Here is a 21,503-nt window from a genome sequence, read left to right on the forward strand (position 1 = left end):
TACAATAGCTTCAGCTTCCGGGCAGACATCGCTGCCACTCGAAAAGTCCCTCTCTTCGATCTCTCAGAACTCCAAGGCAAAGCGCAGATCGCAGCTGTTGGCATCGCCAATGGCTAGGCGGGCGAGTCATCTACATCACTCCAACCAGCTCTTGCAAACATTCACTTCCCGTGGGCTGCATACCACTCCTTGCGCCAGCCGCTTCCGCTTCCTAATATCACACTCGTTCCAGGGCAAACCTCCGGAACCAGATGCCCCGCAACCATCGTCTTCCAAAGCGGTGCCTCCGCGACCCAAGAAGCAGATCGGTTGGCCCAACACGTCCGAGATCGGCAAGTGGCGCGAGGCTCTACTAGGCGGAGGAGAAGCGGGAGAGGATAGTCTCATGGTGGCTACCATTGATGGAGCAGCAGCGGAGCAAGCCGGGGATATAGCGATTGGTGTCGCCGACGGCGTTGGCAGCTGGAGTGAAAATGGCGTTGATCCGGCGCTCTTCTCGTGAGTGTGCAAAGAGTCTGCCAATGATTGGGAGCTCGGGCGTAGTAGATCTCACGACGCTTCCCTTTCCCCACTTGCTGCTCTCCGATGATCAGTCAATCCCTGATGTATCATGCTTCTCAAGCCTTTGCAGCTGCCAGCGGTGCCGCCGATCCGTCTGCGAACCCGGTTCGCCTCATTTCAGACGCCTACGACCACGTCCTCGCTGATCCGGGCGTACCAGCAGGCTCGTCTACCGCCGTCGTTGTTACCCTGGAATCTGCCACCGGACTCTTGCGCTCCGCAAATGTTGGAGACTCTGGCTTCGTCGTTCTTCGTGAAGGCGTGCGCGGCTCCGAGTTCGGAATTCCCTCGGCCGATGATGACTTAGGTCGTGGAAGGGGCATACCAGGCAAAAGGCCTCTTGCCGGAGCCCTGTACCGCTCCAGCCCTCAGCAGTACTACTTCAATGCCCCCTATCAGCTCTCCAAAATTCCGGCCAAGGTCATGGAGCAGTGGAAACGAGAGAATGGTGGACAGTCTCCAAGCCTCGAATGCAGACCTGACATGGCAAATCGCTGGGAGTGCAATCTCAAGCATGGAGACTTGGTGATTGTGGCAAGCGACGGCGCATGGGACAACGTGTGGGGCAAGGAATGGGTAGCTTTGGTGGTGAGTGAGCCGTCAAGCCGATTTTGCACTACTGTATCTAACGGTCTTGGATCCATCTACCCAGCGCTTTCTGAGGGAGAAGCACCACGAGGCATTCGAGTCACAGCGCCAACAGAACGAAAGTGCGGCAGCATCGGTGTCTCCCGATCTTCGATGGAAAGAAGAGAAAACACTGGTCGAGGTCGTTGCATACAAGTGAGTACGTGGGCAGTCCAAGTTTGCCTCTGCCACACTTCGCTGATGGCACTGGTTGGCTCCTACTTTGCTTTGTAGCGCCCTTCAATACACGCTGATGTGCCAATTCTCTGAGAAGAAGCGGAGCCCTTTCGAGGCCGAAGCCGAGAAAAGCCGACTTAGATATTCTGGGGGTAAAGTCGACGACATCGCTATCGTCGTTGCCATGGTGGTGGAAGAAACATAGGCACTGCACATCTTGTAATCAGACACAATGCGTCCAACTTGTTGTACGACACCGTGAGCGCAGGGGGGTCGGAATGAGGCGAGCACAGACCGACTGGAGCAGCTAGAGGCGAGCGAGCGAGTCAGCTCACTCCTACACTGCGCGGACTGCTGGATCACTGCCATCCGAACTTGTTAGGACCGGGCATCGACTACCACGCCGAAGTAGGGAGATGGACGCTCTTGCAAAGAGAATCTTCGACTAAGTCCGAAGCTCGCACATGGCGCTGCTGCCTTTCTTCCCTTGTCTCGTTGTCTGCCTCTGCAATGGCCCAGCAGCGCTGACACCCCACGAGGGTCCTGCCCGGACTGCCGGCCTTCTCCCTATCTTTAGGGCGCCAGTGGCAGGGCTGGTGCGGTCGCGACGCGAGTAGTGTGCCTCGCCTGCACCCTCGGGTAAAGTCCGGCAGCATTGCAGCCCCGCGCCCGCGTCGGCAAAATCCCGAAGATCTTCCCGCACTGGCCCCCCTCGAATGACTCTTTTTCGCTGACCCTTGCTGACCCTGGAAGACTGATTTGCTTTGCTCCCCACAATGCAGTATCAGTATCCATACCTGCTACCTCACCTTCTGAACAATGGGGCTCTCGACGTCTCCCCATGACTGGCCAGCCAGCAGGAAATGGTCCACGGTTTTGAGCGCGCTGCTCTTCACGTACATCTCCACCCTCAACGTGATCGGGTACCCTCTGCTGGGTGATTCTGTAGCAGCTGGTTTGCACACGTCTGACCTTGCCGTACAGACGGGCAACACCACCTATCTCGTAGCCCTCGCCGCGACCCCTCTTCTTCTGGCGCCTCTGTCCGAGCGACATGGCCGCAAACCGGTCTTCATCATCGCATGCGCTCTCTACACCGTATTCACTATACCACAGGCCTTGGCGCGCAATGTCGGCGTCTTGATCGCCTTTCGGTTCCTTTCGGGGGCAGCAGCAAGCGTCGGCTCGAGCATGGCAGGCGGTGTCGTTGCCGATGTCTTCACAGAAGCGGATCGAGCCTTTCCAATGGCCATGTATGCTTTCGCCGTCTGGGCAGGACAAGGGACTGGGCCCGTCATTACCGCTCTCACGCTGGCCTCCCGCGATTGGCGAGTGGTCTTCTGGTGGAACACAGCTTGCGGAGGTCTGTGCATGCTCGTCGTTGTTCTGTGCATGACTGAATGTCGGACCGCATCGAGGCGACGGATCAACGACGGTGAAGCAGGCAAGGTCAAGGGCTGGGCCGGGGGCATCAAACACCTGGGTATGGAATGTTGGCATTCGCTCTGCGTACCTCTGGGCCTTCTGGCTCGCAACTCTACAGTACAGAGTCTATCGTTGTGGAGCGCCTTTGTCTGGTCTGTCACATACATCTACGTGCAAGCCATTCCCGTAGTCTTCAGCGAAGGCTACAAATGGACCTTGGTCGAGGAAACCAGCGTAATGGTGGCTGCCGTGCCCGCAGGTCTGCTGGGGCTCGCAGCTAATTGGCACCAAGGTCGGATCTACCATGACAGATCCATTGCTGCAGGACGACCACTTCCCGAAGCGCGCCTTCATTACGCCTGTGCAGGAGCTGTCCTCGTTCCCGTCGGACTCGTCATTTTCGCTTGGACTGGTCAGCCGAACATCTCCCCAGGGTGGCCTATCTTTGGCTACTTCCTCTTCAGCTTTGGAATCTTTCCCATTTACCTCAGCCTATTCTCCTTTTTGGCCGACATCTTTGAAGAGCGCGCCTCCAGTGCGATGGCTGCCCAATCATTCTGCCGCAACATACTCTCTGCAACGCTGCCGCTGGCCAGCGCAAAAATGTACTCGAGTCTGGGTAGTCCCGTTGCAACAACAGTACTCGCGAGTATCGCAGCAGTGTTGGCGGTGGTTCCATTTGTACTCAAGAGCTGGCACGGTAAGCAAGGGAGAAAGTTGCATGGCCAAGTCACCCACGAAAGCGACCGGAAGGAGGTGCCGGCAGCGGCTGCTGTGCTATAAGGCTGCTCGATCAGCCAGAGCTCTATCTTCGTGTACCCATCGTCATTCGCAATGTGCCGTCTCTCATCAGTGAATTATAATTGTATTCCGTCGCCATAGCAGTGCAGGCGTCTTTGCATTGCAGCTGGCCCATGACGTTGCGCAAAGGATGACCTTTCAGAGATCTTCCTGATCACTCATGTCGTGGACCGAGGAGGCTTGCACATTTGCGGGGCAGCCAATAGCAAGCGACAAGGGGCTAGAGCAGAGCAGGGCCTCAGTAGTCGAATCATTGCAGGGCAAGATTGAAGGCAACCTCTTCTCTTCTTGACTCGAACTTCCATCGAACTGATCGAGGACTGCGTTGATTATGCCAGATACTCGAATCTGTCTGCTTATGCTTGCTAAGCTTGTCGTCCGATGCTGACCCACATGGACTACATGTGCATCAGTACGATTTACAGCCCCTCGAAATTTTCGTACAGTACAGTACAGTATTTACCCGATGCGAGTGTGCCGCTTTTGCGACTTGAGGACAGATCTTACAGTAAGCTTGCTGTGTTCAGGCGCGGAGAGTGTTGTCACAGCGCCCGCATGTACTGCACGCGTACGGTAGAGTCTTGATGCATTGTAGACTTCGCTGCTCTGCGTCGATCTTAAAAGGTCTTACTGTATGTCATGTGCGACGCTTGCAATTTCCGCAGTCCAGAGTGGAACGGACTTCCGTTGGGCGTAGATACGGCACGTTGTATGCTCACTCATCTGGAACTCAAGTACCGTACTTGCTTGAGATTTGCAAACGCGCCTGAGTCCACAGAGTAGGGCGTCATCACGACACTGGGATTAGTTGAGTTTGCATGATTTGACTACAACGTATATGGAGGAAAGTGATTCTGCCCGGCTTATACTGTATTGTACAGTCTGGCAGCCCGCGCCACTTGAATTAATCGCAATCATAAGTGAGGAAAAGATCTGTACGGTACTGTACAGTCTGGGTAGCTACAAAAGTGCTGAATTCTCAAATGTTCGCATATACAGTAATACAAGGATACTGCACGCGTCTCTGCCAGTAATTGCAAACCTTTTTCACTACAGGTATGAATTACTTGCCCCTGCCCCGTTCTTCCTTTGTGTGAATTGTCGCACACCCAGCGCCAAGCTATCTGTCATAGTACAGTACAGTACAACTTTCAGTAGAGCAGGTAAAATTCAAGTGCAAAGCGGCCGAGTCTGATCGGCAGCAGTCCAAGACCTTGCAGGCAGTGCTGCTTTAGCTGGCCACGGGAACATTGACAAAGGCAAGCACATCATTGCGTGTTCTTACTGTACGGTACCGTACAACACAAGCTGCAGTGCTCTTCGACTTTGTCCGCAAAGCGCGGTGCAATGATGCCATACAAGCAGCCGGCGATGCATTCGTGTATACAGTAGTACTCACTGTACCTTGAAAGTAATGTCGGAAGTCAGCCCTTGTTGTGATCCTGCTCAGTAGCACGATGTCCCATTCTGACCAGCGAGTTCGACCTCTCAACAGGCCCGTTATTGTCAAGCTCAGCCGTACAGTAAAAGCAGTGTCAGACCAAAGCTTTGTTCGGACTACGGAACAGATGGAGTACGGAAGCTACATTAGAAGTGAGCGCTGAGATATCAGATTGACCAGAAAAAGGACGACCTGGTCGAGGACTCCTTTTGCAATGAGTGTACAGTTTTGTGACCGTCAAGAGTTGGAGACTACCCTAGCTTGCATTGCAGTGTACTGTGTGAGCTTTGGGAATCTCACCTCATCACGTCTGCATGCCCAAAATAAAGTCTGTAGCTGCACAAATGTTTGACGTCCTGGAGCGATACGAAACAGTGCTGTACTGTACAGGCTACGAATTTGCACAGCGGCACAAATTTGTGTACAGTAATATACCTCCGTCATTGATAGGCAGTCCCAGCAGCGTAGAAACCTCTTTGAGTCAAACCACAACCAGATGGAGACATGACCTTAGTGAGAATTGGCGGCTCGTACAGGACGATGCAAGTGAAGCACTGATCTTGTGCGTTGTAATGCAAGACTGGGCGTTGCAATGCAGAACTGGCCGTTAGGACAAGGGGTCCGCACATTGATGCTAATGGAGTCTTTGACATTATCCGAACGCAGAACGGAACACCGTGCTGTACCATGTACAGTACCTTACCTCGCCCCTCTACCACAGCCAGTGAGGTATTGCCGACATCGATTCAGTACTCGGCCTGCAGAAGAGTCTGGCATTTTGCGATTGATTGTAGTTTGATCAACGATCTGCAAATAAGTACTGTATCGAAAATGTCACTATGCTGCAGAAACAGCTGCGTACTGTAGCCCTCACGAGCATGATCATCTTCTCAGTATACAGTACTTCTCCTGTCACTCAATTTGAGCCGAACAAAATTTCGACCAGCTGTCTGCCAGGACGCTTGGCAATCTGTCTAGCAATGTTGCAATCTGAGCCTGGGACAAGCCACAATACAGCCGAACTTAGGCATTAGAGCAGTGCCATGTCGCCAGAATTGGCAAGTGCATGGAGCCAAAATATTTGTAGCACGACTCATCTTGTGTGGAAAGGACTGAAGTGTGCTGAACAGTATTCATCTACAGTACAGTATCGTGCAGTATTCTTTCAATACAGTAATGTAGGGGCAGGGGCTGAAATCTGCAATTACAACTTTTGGCACTGTAAATTGAAGAGATCCATTCAGCTTCAATGGACGGCAGCACATTATCAGCAGTTGCCTCAGTCTGTACATTCTCTCAAAAAGCTGTCCAACCTGGTGGTGATTACTGGCAGTACAGACCACTTTGTGTCTGATGGAGACCGGTGTGTGGCTTGGCTCAGACTGAGAAAACCAGAGCTCATGACAATCTGTCAGATTGCATTTCAGACTTCCAATGGAGCATAGCACGGTTCAGATTGGGCGACGAGAAAAGTCTCAAAGAGGCAGGTACTGTACGTATTTGAGGAGAGTAATACTCTTACAATGAAGAAGCAGTTCTGGTCGCATGTTGCGAGCATTCACTTTTACTGTACTGTACGACACGGAATCGTCTGCCTAAGCTGCAAATTACGTCGCATTCGTCGTCTTCTGGGCAAGGTACAGTCCTCTCAAGTACATTGTGACAGACCTCCGCAAAGAGGAGAGGTGAAGGGATCCCATGGGCATACAGTAATGTACAGTATTGTACTGTGAGGTCAGTCTCGCAACTATCCCTTATTCGAGACTCAAAGACATCTCGCGTACACCCCGGCTTCCAGGTTCCAACGTGGAAAGCTATGTCCGGAGCCCGGACAAGTCTGCCAGACGAAGAATGGCAGATTCAGGTTGTGCTGGCGCTGCTGTACAGTATACTGTACAGTGTTCCTTTGACATCTAAATGAGTGCAGTATGCGCGCGCTACGATGTCAGGATGGCAGGCTTTCAGAGGGGATGTCACAAAGTCGAGAATCCTTGGCTTCTCTTTGCTCTCTGTTGAGCGCATCTACCGTACTGCACTCCAGCGGTAAGGCGCTACCGTACTGTACATTGCTAAATAAAAATCGGAGCTTGTTCACAGATATGAGGTCGAAGACTCAATGCGCACTCTTCTGCGCTGTACTGTAAGAGCGTCCATTGCTACTGCATACCCTCCGCAATGTCTTCTTTGATCTCCTTGCTTCGAAATGTCGGACGGTTCAGGCAATCGGTGTACAGTGCGGCGCCCTGTGTTCCTGCAATCGCGGCCGTGCGAGTCGAGGTCGCTGAGTATGATCTCAACTCTTCCTGCGCGTTAAATTTCTCTCCCACAGTACACTACTTTAGGCCCCTTGCAATCGTACTGTAGGATCCCTCTTCCGGGCAGACATCTTGGTAGGTGGCCAGCTGTTGTTGAGTCGGGTCGCTGGCTGCTCAGAAGCCTCAGTGACATCACAAGCTATGGTCGCAGTGCGTTGCTTTGTGCGGCGTGATCCTCGGAAATGATGGGAGTAAGGAGCAATCTTGGGTCGGTCTGTCCGCTGTGCTTCTCTCGCCCCTCGTAGGTAACAGCAGTTTGTATGCACATGGCGCAGGATTCGATTCTGAGGGCGAAAGCCCGCTCCACGACTGTTGAGCACAGCCGCCTAGCGGAGCCTCATTGACGGTCAAAAAGTGATCAAACCGTCCGCGCATGGCTGGATCAGCCGAAGAGGGTCTGTGGTCGCCGTCGCAACCCCACAGCATCAGGGGCTATGTGCTGTTGGGATTTTGAGTCGTCATACGGTGCGCCTATCCCACAGTAGTACAATGTGGCGAATTTCATTCACGGCTCGTAGAGGCTTGCTACGTGTTCAGACCCACCCGGTCGCTGGACCCAGCTTCTTTGCGAAACACATGGACACCTTGTTCTGCTGACCCTACCTTCTCTGCGTACAGAATCTCATTTGCTCCATCGGTGCACCTCATTGGAACCATCTCCGCATGCGCGATGCATACCACTAACTTTGTTTTTCGATAGCTTCTATCGATCGATGCTGATTGGTGACACTCAGGAGCGTCTCGGGGTACAGCTTACGAGCGCGACATGGGTGCCCTCCAGAGACTTTGCAAACGGAGACCGAAATCTTCTGAGACTCTAGACTTGCGCATGTATACCTCTGCTTCCCCGCAGTATTTTGAGGCCGTCGAGAACCGCGAGGAGGTCAGACGGTTGATACTACTGGAGCCACCGCATTGATCAAGGTCCCTGTGGCGGGCACACACACGTGATGGACCTGTCTCCATTGAGGAGCCTTATTCCTACATGGACAGGCCGGATTGAGCAGAGCGAAAGACTGACCATGTTGATAAATCCAGGTCACCCGTGCACTGCCACCTTCGCATCCCATGATCGCCTGACGATGGCTGCGAGGACTGCAATATCTCGGCATATGCATCGCCTCGATTCAGGCACCGCCGACATCTTCCAGACATCGAAGCCAAGGAGAGTAATACGAAATTGCATTCTCGAGTGCTTGGTACAGAAGTTCTGTGGCATATCCAACGCACTTATGGCTTAGGATGGCGAGCAGGCTGAGTGACAGCATGTCACTTGGCTGTCTGTGAAGTCTGCCGAAGGCACGGAGGTGGGAATACCTTCAGCCACCTCTGTAGTGCTTTGGAGCTTTCTTGGTCATTTGAGATGCTGGCCATGGTGTGTAAACAGACGTTGCATCGCTGAGCGGCAGCCTTACTCGCCGCCTTGTGCGGTAGGGCTGTTGTATACGGACCCCTGCACAGCCTGCGACAGAGGACTGAGTGTGCGACGACGGGACGCTGTCTTTACGCAGAACCAAAAGTCGATGTAAACAGAATCGACGGTTCTATCGGAATCCTGGGTTGGCGGAATGACTTAGCAGCGACCAGCCGTATGCGCTTGTCGTCAAGTAGGCCGTTGCGTTCGCCCGAGGTGCCGGGGCGGGTTTCAAAGTGTCGCTCGGTGCGTCGCGCCTCCACCAGGCCGCGGAGACGCATGGCACGCTTCCCTTTCCGAGTCACAGATTCTTCCTCCCGGTGGAGCCGTGGTTGCTCGTCGCTGCATACGCGGTAGCTTCCCTTCCTGGCCATTCCCTCACTTTACTGTGCACTACGATTGTTCTGGCCGCCATTCGATCCTCGTTCCTTGTCATGACACGACGCTAGCTGCCCTGCTCCCCTCTCTTCGCCATGCCTCTTGCGGCTCCTGTGCTCTCTCATGGCGCACAAGACCTCCCGCAAGTCCAAGCAGACGAGATCGAAGCCCTGCAGTCCATCTTGGGGCCCGACTTTGCCCCCGGCCAACCAGATGGTCAAGCTGCGGCTGCATGGGGAAATGCGTCCATCAACCAGCCCCTCTTCACCCTCACCATCCGACCGGACGAGGACAGGTATAAGGACCAGGTCTTTGTCAAGGTCGAGATCAGGCTGCCCAAGCGATATCCCAATATACCTCTGATCTGTACTGTGCCCACTGCCCCAAGAGATGGCGTCATGGCCAACGTGTCTAGCCAGCAGCTCAGCCAATTGGCTTCTGTCCTTAAGCAAAGGGCCACTGAGCTCGCCGCCAAAGGGGAGGAGGCAATCTGGGAGGTGTACTCGTGCGGCGCAGAGCTCCTTTCCAATGCGAATCTCATCAAAGCGCAGGAGCAGGAAGCGGAAAGAAGGACGGAAGCTAGAAGGAAGTCAGAGATGATACCCAGTCTGGAAGAGGAGAAGCAAAGACGAGAAGGGGAGGGGCAAAAGGTGAGTGCCATGCAGACGAGGCGGAGCCATCATTGGCGTGATCTCCATTGATGACGTCGCCTTTCCGACTCTAAAGCTCAAAGCACAAGAACTCGATCGGAAACTTGAGGCAGACCGAAAGACGTCCGACGCGAAGGCGTCGTCTCTGGCCAAAGTCATGGCTGAGAAGGAGGAGGCGATCAGAGCCGAAAAGGAACGACGCAGAGTCGGGTTTGAGAGCGATGTGACCCCAGGCAGGGCCGCTAAAACTCAGAGGTCTGGTCCACTCGACTCCAAAGACGACTCGAGCCTCTTCTTTACTCCTCCGGGCAACTCGTTGCAAGATGCTCCTGTGTCCGATATGACTGTCACGGGCCCTGCTTTCCTCGACTTCGATCCACCGCTGTCCCTCACAGAAGCCGTCACAATAGCTCGCTTTCAGGTCTCGCCTATCGTACGGGACGACCTCGATAACCTCTGTGCTCACCATTACGCTATACCTATCTCAAGTTCCCAAATGCCACCCCAGTCGCTCGATACCATCAACATCACATCGTCGTACTTCTCAACATCTCGAGGGCGCCGGAAGCTTGCTGGCTTAGAGCGGGAGCTCGAGGCTCTATCGAAGATAGATCACCGGGGTCTCCGCCAGATGCGAGGCTTCCAGCTGCGCAGGACAGATGATTCACGAGTAGCACCAGAAGCCCATTCTGAGGGTCACTTCACCCTGTACATTGTCTCAGCCCCGCCTTCTCGGCCTGAGGCACGCCTCGACACTCTCCTATCATTACAGCCTTTACCTGTCGGAAGGGTCTTCGATTTGGCAGAAGGTCTCCTCACAGCAGCAGACGAGCTCCATGTCCGAGGTCTTCTCCTCAAAGACGTGAGTCTGGATCGGATCTGTATGTTATCAGATCAGAGCTTTCTCATAGATGCAGTCTGGAAGGGCAGCGTACTGGAGCTGGCCAGAGGCAATCCGTTTCACGAGACGCTTGAGTCTACGATCGAGAGGTGGAAGGGTGACTGGGTAGTACCAGAACTACAAAACGAAGTGCGCTTCTCGCGGAAAAGCGACACTTTCGCCATCGGTCGGATACTACTCCTCTCGCTGGTGGGCATTGCGGCGCTCTCCTCAACCCCAGACCCGTGGGCAGTCCTGCGTAATGCAGAGACCAGTGGGGCAATAGATGAAGTCTTTGCAAAGTTCCTCGGCAAACTCCTGGATCGCTCTGCTCGGAAGCGACCCACGCCAGCGGAGGCTGTAAAGTACCTCCATTCTATCCTCTATCTGCGTGCTGAAGACGGGAAAGTCTACCTTGCTCCCTCAAATCCGGACTCGATACGATATCCTGCCTCTTCGGACTTACAGCTCGAAGCTGCCGCCTCAGCCAATCCACCCACACCCGCCCTGACTCGGTCTTCCTTTTTCTCCACTCGCCCAGCCAATACGGCTGCTCAGGGAGGCCCGGGGTCTTCTCGATTCCTGTCCGACTTCGTCACTCTGTCTATACTCGGCAAGGGGGCCTTTGGCATCGTCACCAAAGTGAGAAATCGTCTCGATGGCGGTGTTTATGCCGTCAAGAAGATCAAACTCGATGGAGGCATGGGGGAAGCTGGAGATGGAGAAGAGAAGACATTGAGAGAGATTGGCGCACTTGCTCGCGTGAACCACCCACACGTTACTCGATATTATGCTGCGTGGATTGAAGAGGCTACCGCTCCGTCCTCCCAGCTCGAAGAGAACGTATCTGAGACCACTGCGACCGAGTCGGGCGCTGCAACGACCTCCGTCTCATCAAGTGCCGCCACCGATACAGGTGCTGCAGCTCCTATGAGTTTCTCCCTCTCCTTTGGTCCACCTAAAGATGGAGACTTCGACGATATCGCTCGAGCCGAGGAGGAAGATTTTTTGAGTCATGTGGGATTTGAGGAGGAGGACGCAAGCAGTGGTCAAAGCAGCGAGAGCGATACCGACGAGGAGAGTGTCAGTGCAGAGGGACCAAGCCATAGGGGGCGAGTGACTGGGCGTGTGGCCAACAGAAGTAAGAGCCGCAGTGCTCTCGATGGCGTCAGGTCTCAGAAAGGGAAACAAGCTCCGCGATGGCTGTACATACAGGTCAGTAGTGACGATGCGTGCTCACGTATCAGCATGCCTGAGCTAACATACCATGTGCTTGTGTTCAACGGCGCAGATGGAGCTCGTGGACGATGTCACGCTGCGAGAGCTCATCGAGAAGGGTCCAATCGGCCTAGAGGACTGCTGGAGGCTGTTGCGCCAAATCCTCAATGCCCTGGTCCATATTCACAATCTTGGCATTGTCCATCGCGATCTAAAGGTAAGGTGTAGGCAGAGTGGGCCTGACAGGACTTGCGAATGCTGCTAAATGAAGCAGTACTCCCACTTTCGCACTACTCTATCCTTCTTCCAAGCCATCGAACATTCTTATGGCGGGCCAAGATGTCAAGATAGGAGACTTTGGATTAGCTACAACTCTAGAGACGATTCCTACAAGCGCAGATGGGGTCACTATGGCATCCTCTGGCCTTCTGCCTCCCATACGATCAGATCAGCACCAACATCAGCTCGACTCATCTGGCAGGTTCCTCCATGAAGGAAGCGATGACATGACAGGTGAAGTCGGCACAGCACTGTACACTGCACCAGAAATCGTGCGCAAACAAGGGGCAAGATACGGTTACAAGGCAAGTTTCGGCTCGCCGCTTACTGCGGAGGTCTTATGCTGACGAGGCCTCCATAACGCTCTCTCTCTCAGGTCGATATGTATTCGTTGGGCATCATACTCTTCGAGATGTTTGCATCTGGCCGGATCTACTCCACAGGCATGGAACGAGTACAGCGTCTCCGTGGTCTTCGCCAATCAGTGCCTGAGTTTCCCCCAGCCTGGCCAAGCGAGCTCGTCAAAGAGCGGCAAGTTGTTCAATGGCTGGTCACGCACAAAGCGGAAGATCGTCCTTCTCCGCTTGAACTGCTTCAGAGCGATCTCCTTCCGCCGCGGTTAGAGGACGAGTCTGTCCAGGAGACGTTGCGGTTGGTCACAGATCACTCATCAGTGTATCATCTGCAACTACTGGACGCCTTGTTTGCTCCACAGCCACTCGCTGACGAGGAGATACGGGATGTGACGTTCGACGCGGGGTCCCAACACCAGCTGCGCAGCAAGGGAGGTAGCACTTGCCCTCCCGTGGTCGATCCTCGAGAATCAGTCATCGTCGACTTCCTGCGCACAGTCTTCTTACGTCATGGTGCTGTAGATCTGCAGAGTCCACTGCTTATGCCTCCTCGAGCCGGCCTCTACTCATCCATCAAAGATGGTCCATCAGGGACTACGCCCGTCCAGCTCTTGGACGCAACCGGACAGGTAGTATTCTTGCCTCGAGATCACCTCATCCCTTTCGCCAGGTTGATTGCTCGGTCAGAGAACCACCGACTGAAACGGTTTTGTATTGGACCAGTCTACCGAGACTCTTTGCTTGCCGGCGGTCAGCCACTCTCCATCTTGGCAGCCAACATGGATATCATCGTTGGGTCCGGCGGCAATCTTCCTAGTGCTGCAGAAGGCGAATGCCTTGCCTGCCTTGAGGAGATTCTTGGCGAAGTCCCTGGCTTCAAGAGCGATTGGGTCATCCTGATCAATCACGGGGCGATCTTAGATTTGTTGTTGGAGGTGAGTCAAGCTTTGGCGTGCTTCGCGGCTCCACTGACCTCTGACTGATGACTCAAACTCAACTCTCACAGCGTGTGCCCGCCAAACAACATTCGACTTTGCTTTCCACTCTCTCAGCTCTGTCTGGGCGTCAAGCAGGCTCAACAACGGCCTCTATACGTCAAAAGCTCTCTCAAGAGATGAATCTGCCCAGATCGCTTGCTGACGAGCTTGAAGCATGCGCCCTTATGGCAGAAGACATCGAGACTGCTCAGACCCGTCTGGAGAGAATTCTGCCGGTAGATCATCGTCCTGCTCTCACCAAAGCAGTCCAGGCTATCCTCGACGTACGAGATGCTGCGCGCAAATTGGGGGTTTCAGTCGAGCGGCGCTTTCTCCTTTGCCCTCTGCTTTCCAACTACAGTCATTGCTACAGGGGCTCAGTCTTCTTCCAGGTCGCTCGGGCACCCGGCAGCAGTGGCAGGAAGAGACGCAGAGCCCGTTGGGACGTTGTAGCCTCTGGTGGTCGATACTCGTCATTGATCGCGCAATTTGCGACGCCTCTGAGTGGACCACCGCCCAGCGGGGTCGGCCTGCAGCTTGCAGTCTCAAAATTGATCTCGGCGCTAGCCAGGGATCAGGAAATCAACGAGTTGCGCCGCCCTCCTGATCTTTGGACACCACGCAGAGCAGATGTGTATGTACACAGCTCACCCGGCATGCTGGATCTGCGAATGGCCATCTGTAAGGACCTGTGGTCACACGGCATCCGCGCTGATCTGAGCTACGAGGACGATGTAGGGCAGGAGTCGAGTATGCTGACTACTGCTGCTCGATGCAAGGAAGAAGGCTTCTCCTTTCTCATCTTCGGTACGACACGAGGGCTGATGAAGGTGAGAAGCCTATGGAGTAAGATGGCCGAAGGAGAGTTCGTCTCGATGTTTGAGCTGGTACCCTGGTTGATAGACCAGTTAGCCAGGGCCTCTGGCAATCCTGGCCCAGGCGGTATGAGTTCGATGACTGGCGCTCCATTTGACGGCACGGGAGTCCAGGGCTCAGACACTCAAGGTGCAGCTGCTAATGTAGCCAGTGCAATGACGGGTGGCTTTCAGACAACAACAGGTCTCGGCTCTGCTTCTGCAGATTTGCCAGCCTCTTCTAATGCTACGAACCTGGCGCCGGCCATGATGGAGACGCAGATCGTGCTCCCTGTCCATGCCTCGTCTTCCAGGAGACCGGACAAGTCTGACAAGTCGAACCATTCGCACATGGACCGACGCGTCAAGCTTGCATCGAACCACCCTATCATCAACTCGGCAACAAGTCAAGTGCATAAAATAGCTTCCAGCTTCGCATCTGGGGAAGTGCCAGTCATAGCAGTCGACCTCAGGGGCGAGGTCTTCGATGCACTATGCGTCGCTGCTATGGGCAAGAACAGCACTCGGAGAGACATTGGGTGGAGAGCATTTCTGGACACATTAGGGAGCGGAGAAGAGAAAGAGTACGTCAAGAGCATCAGAGGTCACATTGAGAAGTGTGGAGATGGTCTTATCATTTTGTGGAGTATCAGGGAGAAGAGAGCAGCTGTTGTCGGATCGACCGGGTCTGGCACATGATACCCGTCTGCTAGACACATCGAGAGGAGAGGTAAAGGCAATGCAGCAGCAACATCTACACGTGAAATCCTTTTTGTAACGGCATTGTCTCTGCCTACATTGTCGTTGACCTTCACACGGCGCTTCAGCACGGGAACGCGACTTAAGCCGTTGCTACCGAGGTCTCGTCTCGTACTGAGACGCTGTCCCGCTCTAGCAGCTCGACGCCCAGTTCGAAGCTGCCAAGAAAGACAGCGCCTCCCAGACTGATCCAGATTGTTCGCGGCAGCACGCCGGAAAACAGACCCCTAAAGCCCTCTGACCGGTAGACGTGGAGCAATGTCGGCAAGAATCTCTGATTGACGCCGACTGGAGTGGACCCTGTGGGTGCGCGATGCTCTGAGGAAGCTACTGTTGCTGGTGGTGTAGCGCCTACTCTTTCTGCCAGCATCAGCCTCGTCTTGACTACGTCCAAGGGCGTCGTCAAGGCAGCAGCGAAGCCTCCAGAAAAGGAGCCTACGACCGCTGCTTGGTAGGTGGGAAGCGTTGTCGGCTTTTTGGTGAGGGCGGAGGTGGAAGCCTGCCGCCGTTGAAGTAGCAGAAGCTTCAGACGCTCATACAGTGGGAACTGAATGCAAGTGAAGGGGATCTGGAGGTGTTCATCGTAAGAGCAATTGCACAAGGCAAGGGGGTCCAGCGAGTCAGACGAACGTGCGTACATTGGAGTTCTCTTTGCAGCGATTGGTCCTCACCTCTCTAGCCACTGTTGTCCCAAAGCCTTTCCACAGACCTCTGAGTCCTTCCCTGTGTAGTATCCTTCCGATGACTTCACCTATCCTCCCCTTCGAGACGCCTGCCTGCATGCGTGACTTGACGACCTCTGTAGGTACACGTATCAGGCATGCCGCCGTCTCAGCTAACGAGGCTGAGAGCATGTGCGATGCCGCTGGCGAGAGAGTGACGGGAGAGGCAGGCGAGGAGAAGACTGGCTTGAGCGATTCGTATGTTGTGAAAAAGGTGGCCGCTGTGGAAAGGTTGTGATCATGAAGCGCCAGCTGATGAGCTCACCGGCTCCGCGATGGTATCCAGCAGAAGAGGAGGTCCATGAGCATGACTCACCTCCTGGGGCGCTGCCAGCGACGACACTACTAAGCCCGCTGTAGACTCCTTTGAAGCCGCCTGCCTTGACGAAGCCTTGTGCAGACTGGGCCCTGGTCTTGAGCGTGTCAAGGGGAAAGAGGGACACATCGACTGCGAAACCGGCGAACGCCCCGGACAGCAGCGATGTGGTATAGGATGGTGGAGGCCGAGACTGCGTGGGCGATGGTGAAGAAGAGGACATGGCGGTATGGATCAACCTTTCCCGCGGAGGTGTTGGTCGGAAGAAGCAGTGAGTGTCACATCAACGCTCGGGCCTTGTCCGGTGAGTCCTCTTTCCGTGTTTCCGGCGGAAGGAGCGGATGGGCCTGGATTGCAGCAGCACTTCTTCCTCGGCTCGCCTTGGTGCGTACCACTCCCTGCACCTTCCCATCTCGCCATTGCGCCATCGCACAGCATGTCGCGAGATCGTGGCGTGGTATTGCAGACCTCACAAGGTCTGATAGCGCTAGAGCTCTACTGGGACGAGGCATCAAAGACGTGTGAGAAGTGAGCATCACGGCCGGGAGACAAAGACGTGAGACTTTTGCAACTCGACGATGCCAGTGACCTCCTCGCTGATGCCAGCTCAATGTTCCCGGACAGCTTCTATCAGCTGGCCAGACGTGGCTACTACGATGGCGTACCCTTCCACAGAATGTGAGCCGGAAATCTGCGCCATCTCGTGGCGTTTCACCTGCCACATAGCACTGAATGCCGTCCCCTTTCTTTCCTCTCTCCCGCGGTCAGCATTAACAACTTCATGATCCAGGGAGGCGATCCCACCGGCACAGGCAGAGGGGGCAGCAGCATCTACGGGGACAAGTTTGCCGACGAGATCACACCCACGCTGAGATTCACTGGCGCAGGCATCCTCGCAATGGCCAACTCCGGGCCCAATTCCAACGGCAGTCAATTCTTCCTCACCCTCGCACCCACGCCTCACTTGGACAGGAAACGTGAGTACAACGAGCTTACGCACCCCTTCGATTGTGAGCTCTACGGTGCATCTGCTGACATGATCTGCTTGTTCGCGTACAGACACCATCTTTGGCAGAGTCAGCGAGGGGATGTCGGTGGTACAACGCATGGGCCTGGTTGCCGTGGACGCTCAGGACCGGTGAGTACGATAGATGAGGCTGGTCAATGAGCTGCCTCGTAGCTAGAGATGATCGGATTCCTGACCACAATCCTGCCCACGACAGGCCTCGGGAGGAGGTGAAGATACTCAAGGCTCAGGCTACAGAAGGGTAGGAGCTCTCCCAGGAGGGACGTTTGCAAGATGGCTAGTGTACAAGAATTGAGACTCTCATCCTCACTGCTCTCATCCTCAATGCAAGAACATCGCCACAAACCATCCTAGTCTGACACCCCATCTGCCTCGACTGATCTCGCCAATCAACCTCTAGTCCCTCGAGTGCCTGTCTGCTCAGCATTGTCACCTGTCGTGTCGCACTCTAGCAGCCCCGATGCCGAAACTCTCTGAACTACCCCTGGGAGTAGCAGCCTGGAGTATAAGCAGTTCCTTCACCTCAGTCAAAGCAGCAGTGATCCGCAATCGTCAGCCATGTGCTCAGCCCATCTTCTCTAATCCGGGCGCTCCCCCTATGCAGGCGAGGCACTGGAGCGCAATTTAGTCGACTATCTGACCGATGATGAGGAGGAGGAGGAGACGGAAACTCAGTCAGCTCCCGCCCCCTCCCTCTTACTAGCTTCTCCCGGGTGCGACGTCGACAGAAATGATCTGTGGTGCTCAGAGATGACCGATTCAAGGCAGTGTGCGATCGGGTGGGTTTCGGCGAGAGGGTGGCGTCTAGGCGATCTGTATCTACGCCCAAGATGGTTGTCGTAGGGGATGAAGGCGGAGGACGAATAGCAGCAGCAGGACCAATGGTGCGATCTTGGTCGAGTGTCCTGATCCTACGTCCGTAAGAATGACCGGAACTGAGCAGTGCTGAGCATCGTAAGCGACTCACGCGCTCCAACGGCGATCTCGCGCCTCTTCCGCCACGTGGTCAAGAAGATAAGCGACACTGAGCAGTGCTGAGCATCTACTCGCCAAGAAGGTGAAACCCTCCATGACTCGAGATCTGGTCGGCGCGCCTGTCCTCCCGTGCCCGGCGTATTGTTCCTCCGCTGTCTCTCAGTCCAGCACCTCTCTCCTAATCGCCGAGTATCTGCTTATCGCCGAGTGTGCAGAGGGGGAGGGGGGAGGGGAATCAGCAGAGCGGATGAGTCATACTCCTCGTCCTGGGTCCTCGTCTCTACTTCAGCTTACCGAAAATAAATTGTTCACATCGGACGCGTGTGCGTGTGTGAACAGTCGTCCTTCAGTAAGCTGATAAGTACCATACCTTGGCAGTGCCCGCAGCAAAGGAGTCGAGATACATAAGAGCACTTGCCCCACGGCCTCGACCCTTCCCCCTCCCACTTCTCCCCACAGCCGTCCTCCTGCTCCCAGTCTCAACAAAGAGCTCTTCTCTCATCCCCTCACATCGTTCCATCAGCTGACACCTCCTACCCTCTCGATCCGACCTCTTCGTCACCGTTGCTCTTTTCGTACCTACGCTAGACCTCGCGGACATACCCTACTCCCGTCCATACTATCGACCCCAACCCCGAGATGGGAAGCATCCAAATACCAGAGGCCGAACACGAGGCTGTCATCGTACCCTCCATCCCTGCTACACCCGCGGTAGCCCTAGTACCCGATACCCCCGCTGGCACCCTCTGCGATGGTCAGGACACAGCCATGGGCAAGGACAGTAGTATTGACCATCACGCAGCCGAGAAGACCACGACAGCGGCGGCTGCGGCGGAGGACGATGCCGAATACCCACGTGGAGTGAGGTTTATCCTCATCATGCTCGTCGTTGCATTTGACGTATTTCTCGTCGCACTCGATCAGACTATCGTTTCCACCGCGGTGCCTCAAGTGACGAATGAGTTCAACAGCTTCAGCGACGTAGGATGGTACGGAAGTGCCGTGAGTATCTAAGTCGTCTCTCAGTATTCCATGCATCTTCGCAGGGCAGCCACTCAACCCCCTCTCCTCACCCATCATGGCAATAGTACCTGCTCACCTCCACCGCCTTCCAGCCCCTCTTCGGTCGACTGTACGCCTCATTCGGCGTCAAGTGGATTTATCTCCTCGCCTTTTGCATCTTCGAGCTAGGTTCCCTCCTCTGCGCCGTCGCCACATCTTCACCCATGTTCATCGTCGCACGAGCCATTGCCGGTCTGGGAATGGCCGGAGGTTACTCGGGATGTCTCATCATCATCAACCTCGTCGCACCTCTGCACGTCAGGCCCCTTTTGACCAGCTTGGTCGGAGTCATCTATGGAATTGGAGGGTGAATACAATCGACTCGAGACGCACCCATTGCATTGGTCACATTCGCTTACGCCGACCGAACGCTTGCCGCCGGCCCTTACATTCCTTTTCCCCTTTGCAGAACAATCGGACCGATCATCGGTGGTGCACTGACATCCGAGGCCACCTGGAGGTGGTGCTTCTACCTCAATCTCTTTTGCATCCCCGTCGTCGTCCCCGTCATCGTCTTCTTCCTCAAAGTCAAGCACCGCCCTCAGACCACGTCTCTCACCGCCCGCCTCCTCGCAATTGACTGGCTGGGCACCGCACTGATCCTCTGCAGTCTCATCTGTATCCTGCTTGTCTTTCAATGGGGTGGTATCAAGTATGCCTGGTCCGACTCGAGGATCATTGGACTCATTGTCGGATTCTTTGCCATTGCAGTCGCTTTTGCTGTCGACCAGTGGTACATGGTAGACAGGGCTACGACACCCTTCAGGATCTTTAAGCAACGCACGATCCTCGGAGGAAGCATTGTCAACTTTATGGTCGGAGCTACCTACTTTGCTGAGCTTTACTTTGTGAGTGTAGCCATGTTCGCTTTACGGTGGAGAAAAGAGCTGTCCGGTCGCTCACCTCCCAGCCCGTCGTCCCTCACCTCGCCCTACTATAGTTACCAATCTACTTCCAATCGATCAAGGGAGACTCAGCCATCAGGAGTGGAGTTGCAACTCTGTCCTTCATCATCTCTGTCATCTTCTCCGTCTCCATGACGGGCGGTCTGGTGAACAAGTTCGGTCACTATATTCCTTTCCTCTTCATTGGCACCGCCCTAATGACCATCGGCGCTGGTACCCTCTACACTCTCCAGCCCGACACGGGTCTCTCCCAGTGGGTCGGCCTTCAGTTCCTCGCTGGCTTTGGACCAGGCATGACTTTCAGTGAGTTACACAGAGACCCTGCCGAGAGAAGAGTTGTCCACGCAGTATCTGACCGTCATATGACTTGCTCTTCGTGCCCTTCGCCTGAACTAGTGCTGCCCTTCATCGCCAGCACTGCCGTCCTCGCGCCCGCAGATATAGAACTCGGCAGCGCCGTCGTCATCTTCTGGCAGACATGCGGTGGTGCAATCGCCGTCTCTCTTGCGCAGTCCATCTTCCAAAACAAGTTCTCTCTTTACCTCTCTGGCATCCCCGGAATCGACCCTGCTGCCATCCTCTCCAAGGGTGTGTCCGCCTTCCGCGAAACGACTCCACCCGAGTTCTTGCCCGCCGTAGTGGCCGCGGCGAATCAGGCACTGGGCAAAGTCTGGCTGGCAATTGTGGTGCTTGGGGGAGTAAGCTTCTTCAGCGTCTTCCTCATGGAACTCGATCGAAAGATTGACGTAGAGGCGAGCAAGCAGGGAGAGGTGGATAAGAAGGCCAATCGATCCGCTCCTGGGGAAGGGGATGTGGAGAGGGCTAGCACAGAGCCTTAAAGTGGAGGAGCAGGAAGGCGAGGGAAGATGATGATAGTAGAGTGTATAGAAGATGCTCGCAAGTACAAACCGCCTTGACCGAGGATCTTTGTGTCTTCTTGTAATAGAGCCTCCGTATAATGCCTGCCCGCCCGCGTGCCTGCTGATGCCTGTGTCTGCCCACAAACCTGACTACCTAGAATGGCGCGTCTCGACGCCCGTTTCCTGTCCTCATGTTTTTATTGTGTTGTGGCGTTGTTAATGGAGAGCAGAGGGATCTGCTCTGCCGGTCGTGTGTTTCTGTGATTCTTCTTTAGGGGCTATGCCGCCGTCGGGCGTCTCCTGTCTCTCTCGTCCGCTGTCTGCGCCTGTGGTAAAGACTTCAGTGGATCGCCGGTCCGTCCTGTTCTTTGTTCCTGTCACTGTGCGAGTGGCTGCTGTTCCTCTGGCCTGGACTGGTCTTGTCTGTGCTGCGGCTTCCGATCAAATAGTATCTTGACGCATCTGCTCTGGTGGCCTCTTTCCTTTTGTGCGAGGGTGTGGCAAGGGGTGGTGTTGGCTCTTGGCTG

At 54.8% G+C, this 21,503-nt stretch overlaps 6 protein-coding genes across 6 annotated transcripts; 5 read left to right on the forward strand and 1 right to left on the reverse strand.

Annotated features, from left to right (window-relative positions):
• Positions 1–109: 109 nt before the first annotated feature.
• BCV69DRAFT_307308 (hypothetical protein) lies at positions 110–1,959 on the forward strand (the record flags this gene model as incomplete). Its single annotated transcript, XM_025494693.1, has 5 exons — positions 110–498; positions 594–836; positions 897–1,149; positions 1,214–1,344; positions 1,423–1,959. 5 exons carry the CDS (start codon positions 110–112, stop codon positions 1,568–1,570), a joined length of 1,164 nt encoding a protein of 387 aa, XP_025349233.1. The 3' UTR covers positions 1,571–1,959.
• On the forward strand, positions 1,804–3,707 carry BCV69DRAFT_163621 (MFS general substrate transporter). Its single transcript, XM_025489450.1, has one exon. It carries the CDS (start codon positions 2,185–2,187, stop codon positions 3,571–3,573), a length of 1,389 nt encoding a protein of 462 aa, XP_025349234.1. The 5' UTR covers positions 1,804–2,184; the 3' UTR covers positions 3,574–3,707.
• A 5,411-nt stretch (positions 3,708–9,118) lies between these two features.
• On the forward strand, positions 9,119–15,476 carry BCV69DRAFT_311766 (hypothetical protein). The gene is made up of 6 exons (XM_025494881.1): positions 9,119–9,789; positions 9,866–11,884; positions 11,961–12,104; positions 12,199–12,471; positions 12,543–13,454; positions 13,526–15,476. Exons 1-6 carry the CDS (start codon positions 9,235–9,237, stop codon positions 15,047–15,049), a joined length of 5,427 nt encoding a protein of 1,808 aa, XP_025349235.1. The 5' UTR covers positions 9,119–9,234; the 3' UTR covers positions 15,050–15,476.
• BCV69DRAFT_281978 (mitochondrial carrier) lies at positions 14,897–16,405 on the reverse strand. Its single transcript, XM_025492182.1, has 3 exons — positions 16,148–16,405; positions 15,781–16,052; positions 14,897–15,677 (listed from the first exon to the last, which is right to left on the reverse strand). The coding sequence occupies exons 1-3, from the start codon at positions 16,368–16,370 to the stop codon at positions 15,192–15,194; spliced, it is 981 nt and encodes a 326-aa protein (XP_025349236.1). The 5' UTR covers positions 16,371–16,405; the 3' UTR covers positions 14,897–15,191.
• Positions 16,406–16,583: 178 nt separating this feature from the next.
• Positions 16,584–17,460, forward strand: BCV69DRAFT_268792 (cyclophilin-like protein; the record flags this gene model as incomplete). Its single annotated transcript, XM_025490873.1, has 4 exons — positions 16,584–16,675; positions 16,772–16,825; positions 16,916–17,124; positions 17,207–17,460. 4 exons carry the CDS (start codon positions 16,584–16,586, stop codon positions 17,287–17,289), a joined length of 438 nt encoding a protein of 145 aa, XP_025349237.1. The 3' UTR covers positions 17,290–17,460.
• A 1,098-nt stretch (positions 17,461–18,558) lies between these two features.
• BCV69DRAFT_281982 (MFS general substrate transporter) lies at positions 18,559–21,088 on the forward strand. The gene is made up of 5 exons (XM_025492183.1): positions 18,559–19,151; positions 19,238–19,518; positions 19,621–20,059; positions 20,152–20,419; positions 20,513–21,088. The coding sequence occupies exons 1-5, from the start codon at positions 18,789–18,791 to the stop codon at positions 20,953–20,955; spliced, it is 1,794 nt and encodes a 597-aa protein (XP_025349238.1). The 5' UTR covers positions 18,559–18,788; the 3' UTR covers positions 20,956–21,088.
• The last annotated feature ends 415 nt before the right edge of the window (positions 21,089–21,503 follow it).

Source organism: Pseudomicrostroma glucosiphilum (assembly GCF_003144135.1).
Source record: "Pseudomicrostroma glucosiphilum strain MCA 4718 unplaced genomic scaffold BCV69scaffold_4, whole genome shotgun sequence".
Lineage (NCBI taxonomy): Eukaryota > Fungi > Basidiomycota > Exobasidiomycetes > Microstromatales > Microstromataceae > Microstroma > Microstroma glucosiphilum.

What these genes read in the sequence shown, in the direction of transcription:
- BCV69DRAFT_281978 (XM_025492182.1), bottom strand. Translation starts at nt 16,370, where the DNA reads ATGTCCTCTTCTTCACCATCGCCCACGCAGTCTCGGCCTCCACCATCC. An exon ending in CGCTGGCAGCGCCCCAGGAG is followed by an intron (nt 16,053 to 16,147) that starts GTGAGTCATGCT and finishes ACCTTTCCACAG; the next exon opens with CGGCCACCTTTTTCACAACA. An exon ending in GGACAACAGTGGCTAGAGAG is followed by an intron (nt 15,678 to 15,780) that starts GTGAGGACCAAT and finishes GAACACCTCCAG; the next exon opens with ATCCCCTTCACTTGCATTCA.
- BCV69DRAFT_311766 (XM_025494881.1), top strand. Translation starts at nt 9,235, where the DNA reads ATGCCTCTTGCGGCTCCTGTGCTCTCTCATGGCGCACAAGACCTCCCG. An exon ending in CGCGATGGCTGTACATACAG is followed by an intron (nt 11,885 to 11,960) that starts GTCAGTAGTGAC and finishes TCAACGGCGCAG; the next exon opens with ATGGAGCTCGTGGACGATGT. An exon ending in TTGTCCATCGCGATCTAAAG is followed by an intron (nt 12,105 to 12,198) that starts GTAAGGTGTAGG and finishes CCTTCTTCCAAG; the next exon opens with CCATCGAACATTCTTATGGC.
- BCV69DRAFT_163621 (XM_025489450.1), top strand. Translation starts at nt 2,185, where the DNA reads ATGGGGCTCTCGACGTCTCCCCATGACTGGCCAGCCAGCAGGAAATGG.
- BCV69DRAFT_281982 (XM_025492183.1), top strand. Translation starts at nt 18,789, where the DNA reads ATGGGAAGCATCCAAATACCAGAGGCCGAACACGAGGCTGTCATCGTA. An exon ending in ACTTTGCTGAGCTTTACTTT is followed by an intron (nt 20,060 to 20,151) that starts GTGAGTGTAGCC and finishes GCCCTACTATAG; the next exon opens with TTACCAATCTACTTCCAATC. An exon ending in TGGACCAGGCATGACTTTCA is followed by an intron (nt 20,420 to 20,512) that starts GTGAGTTACACA and finishes CGCCTGAACTAG; the next exon opens with TGCTGCCCTTCATCGCCAGC.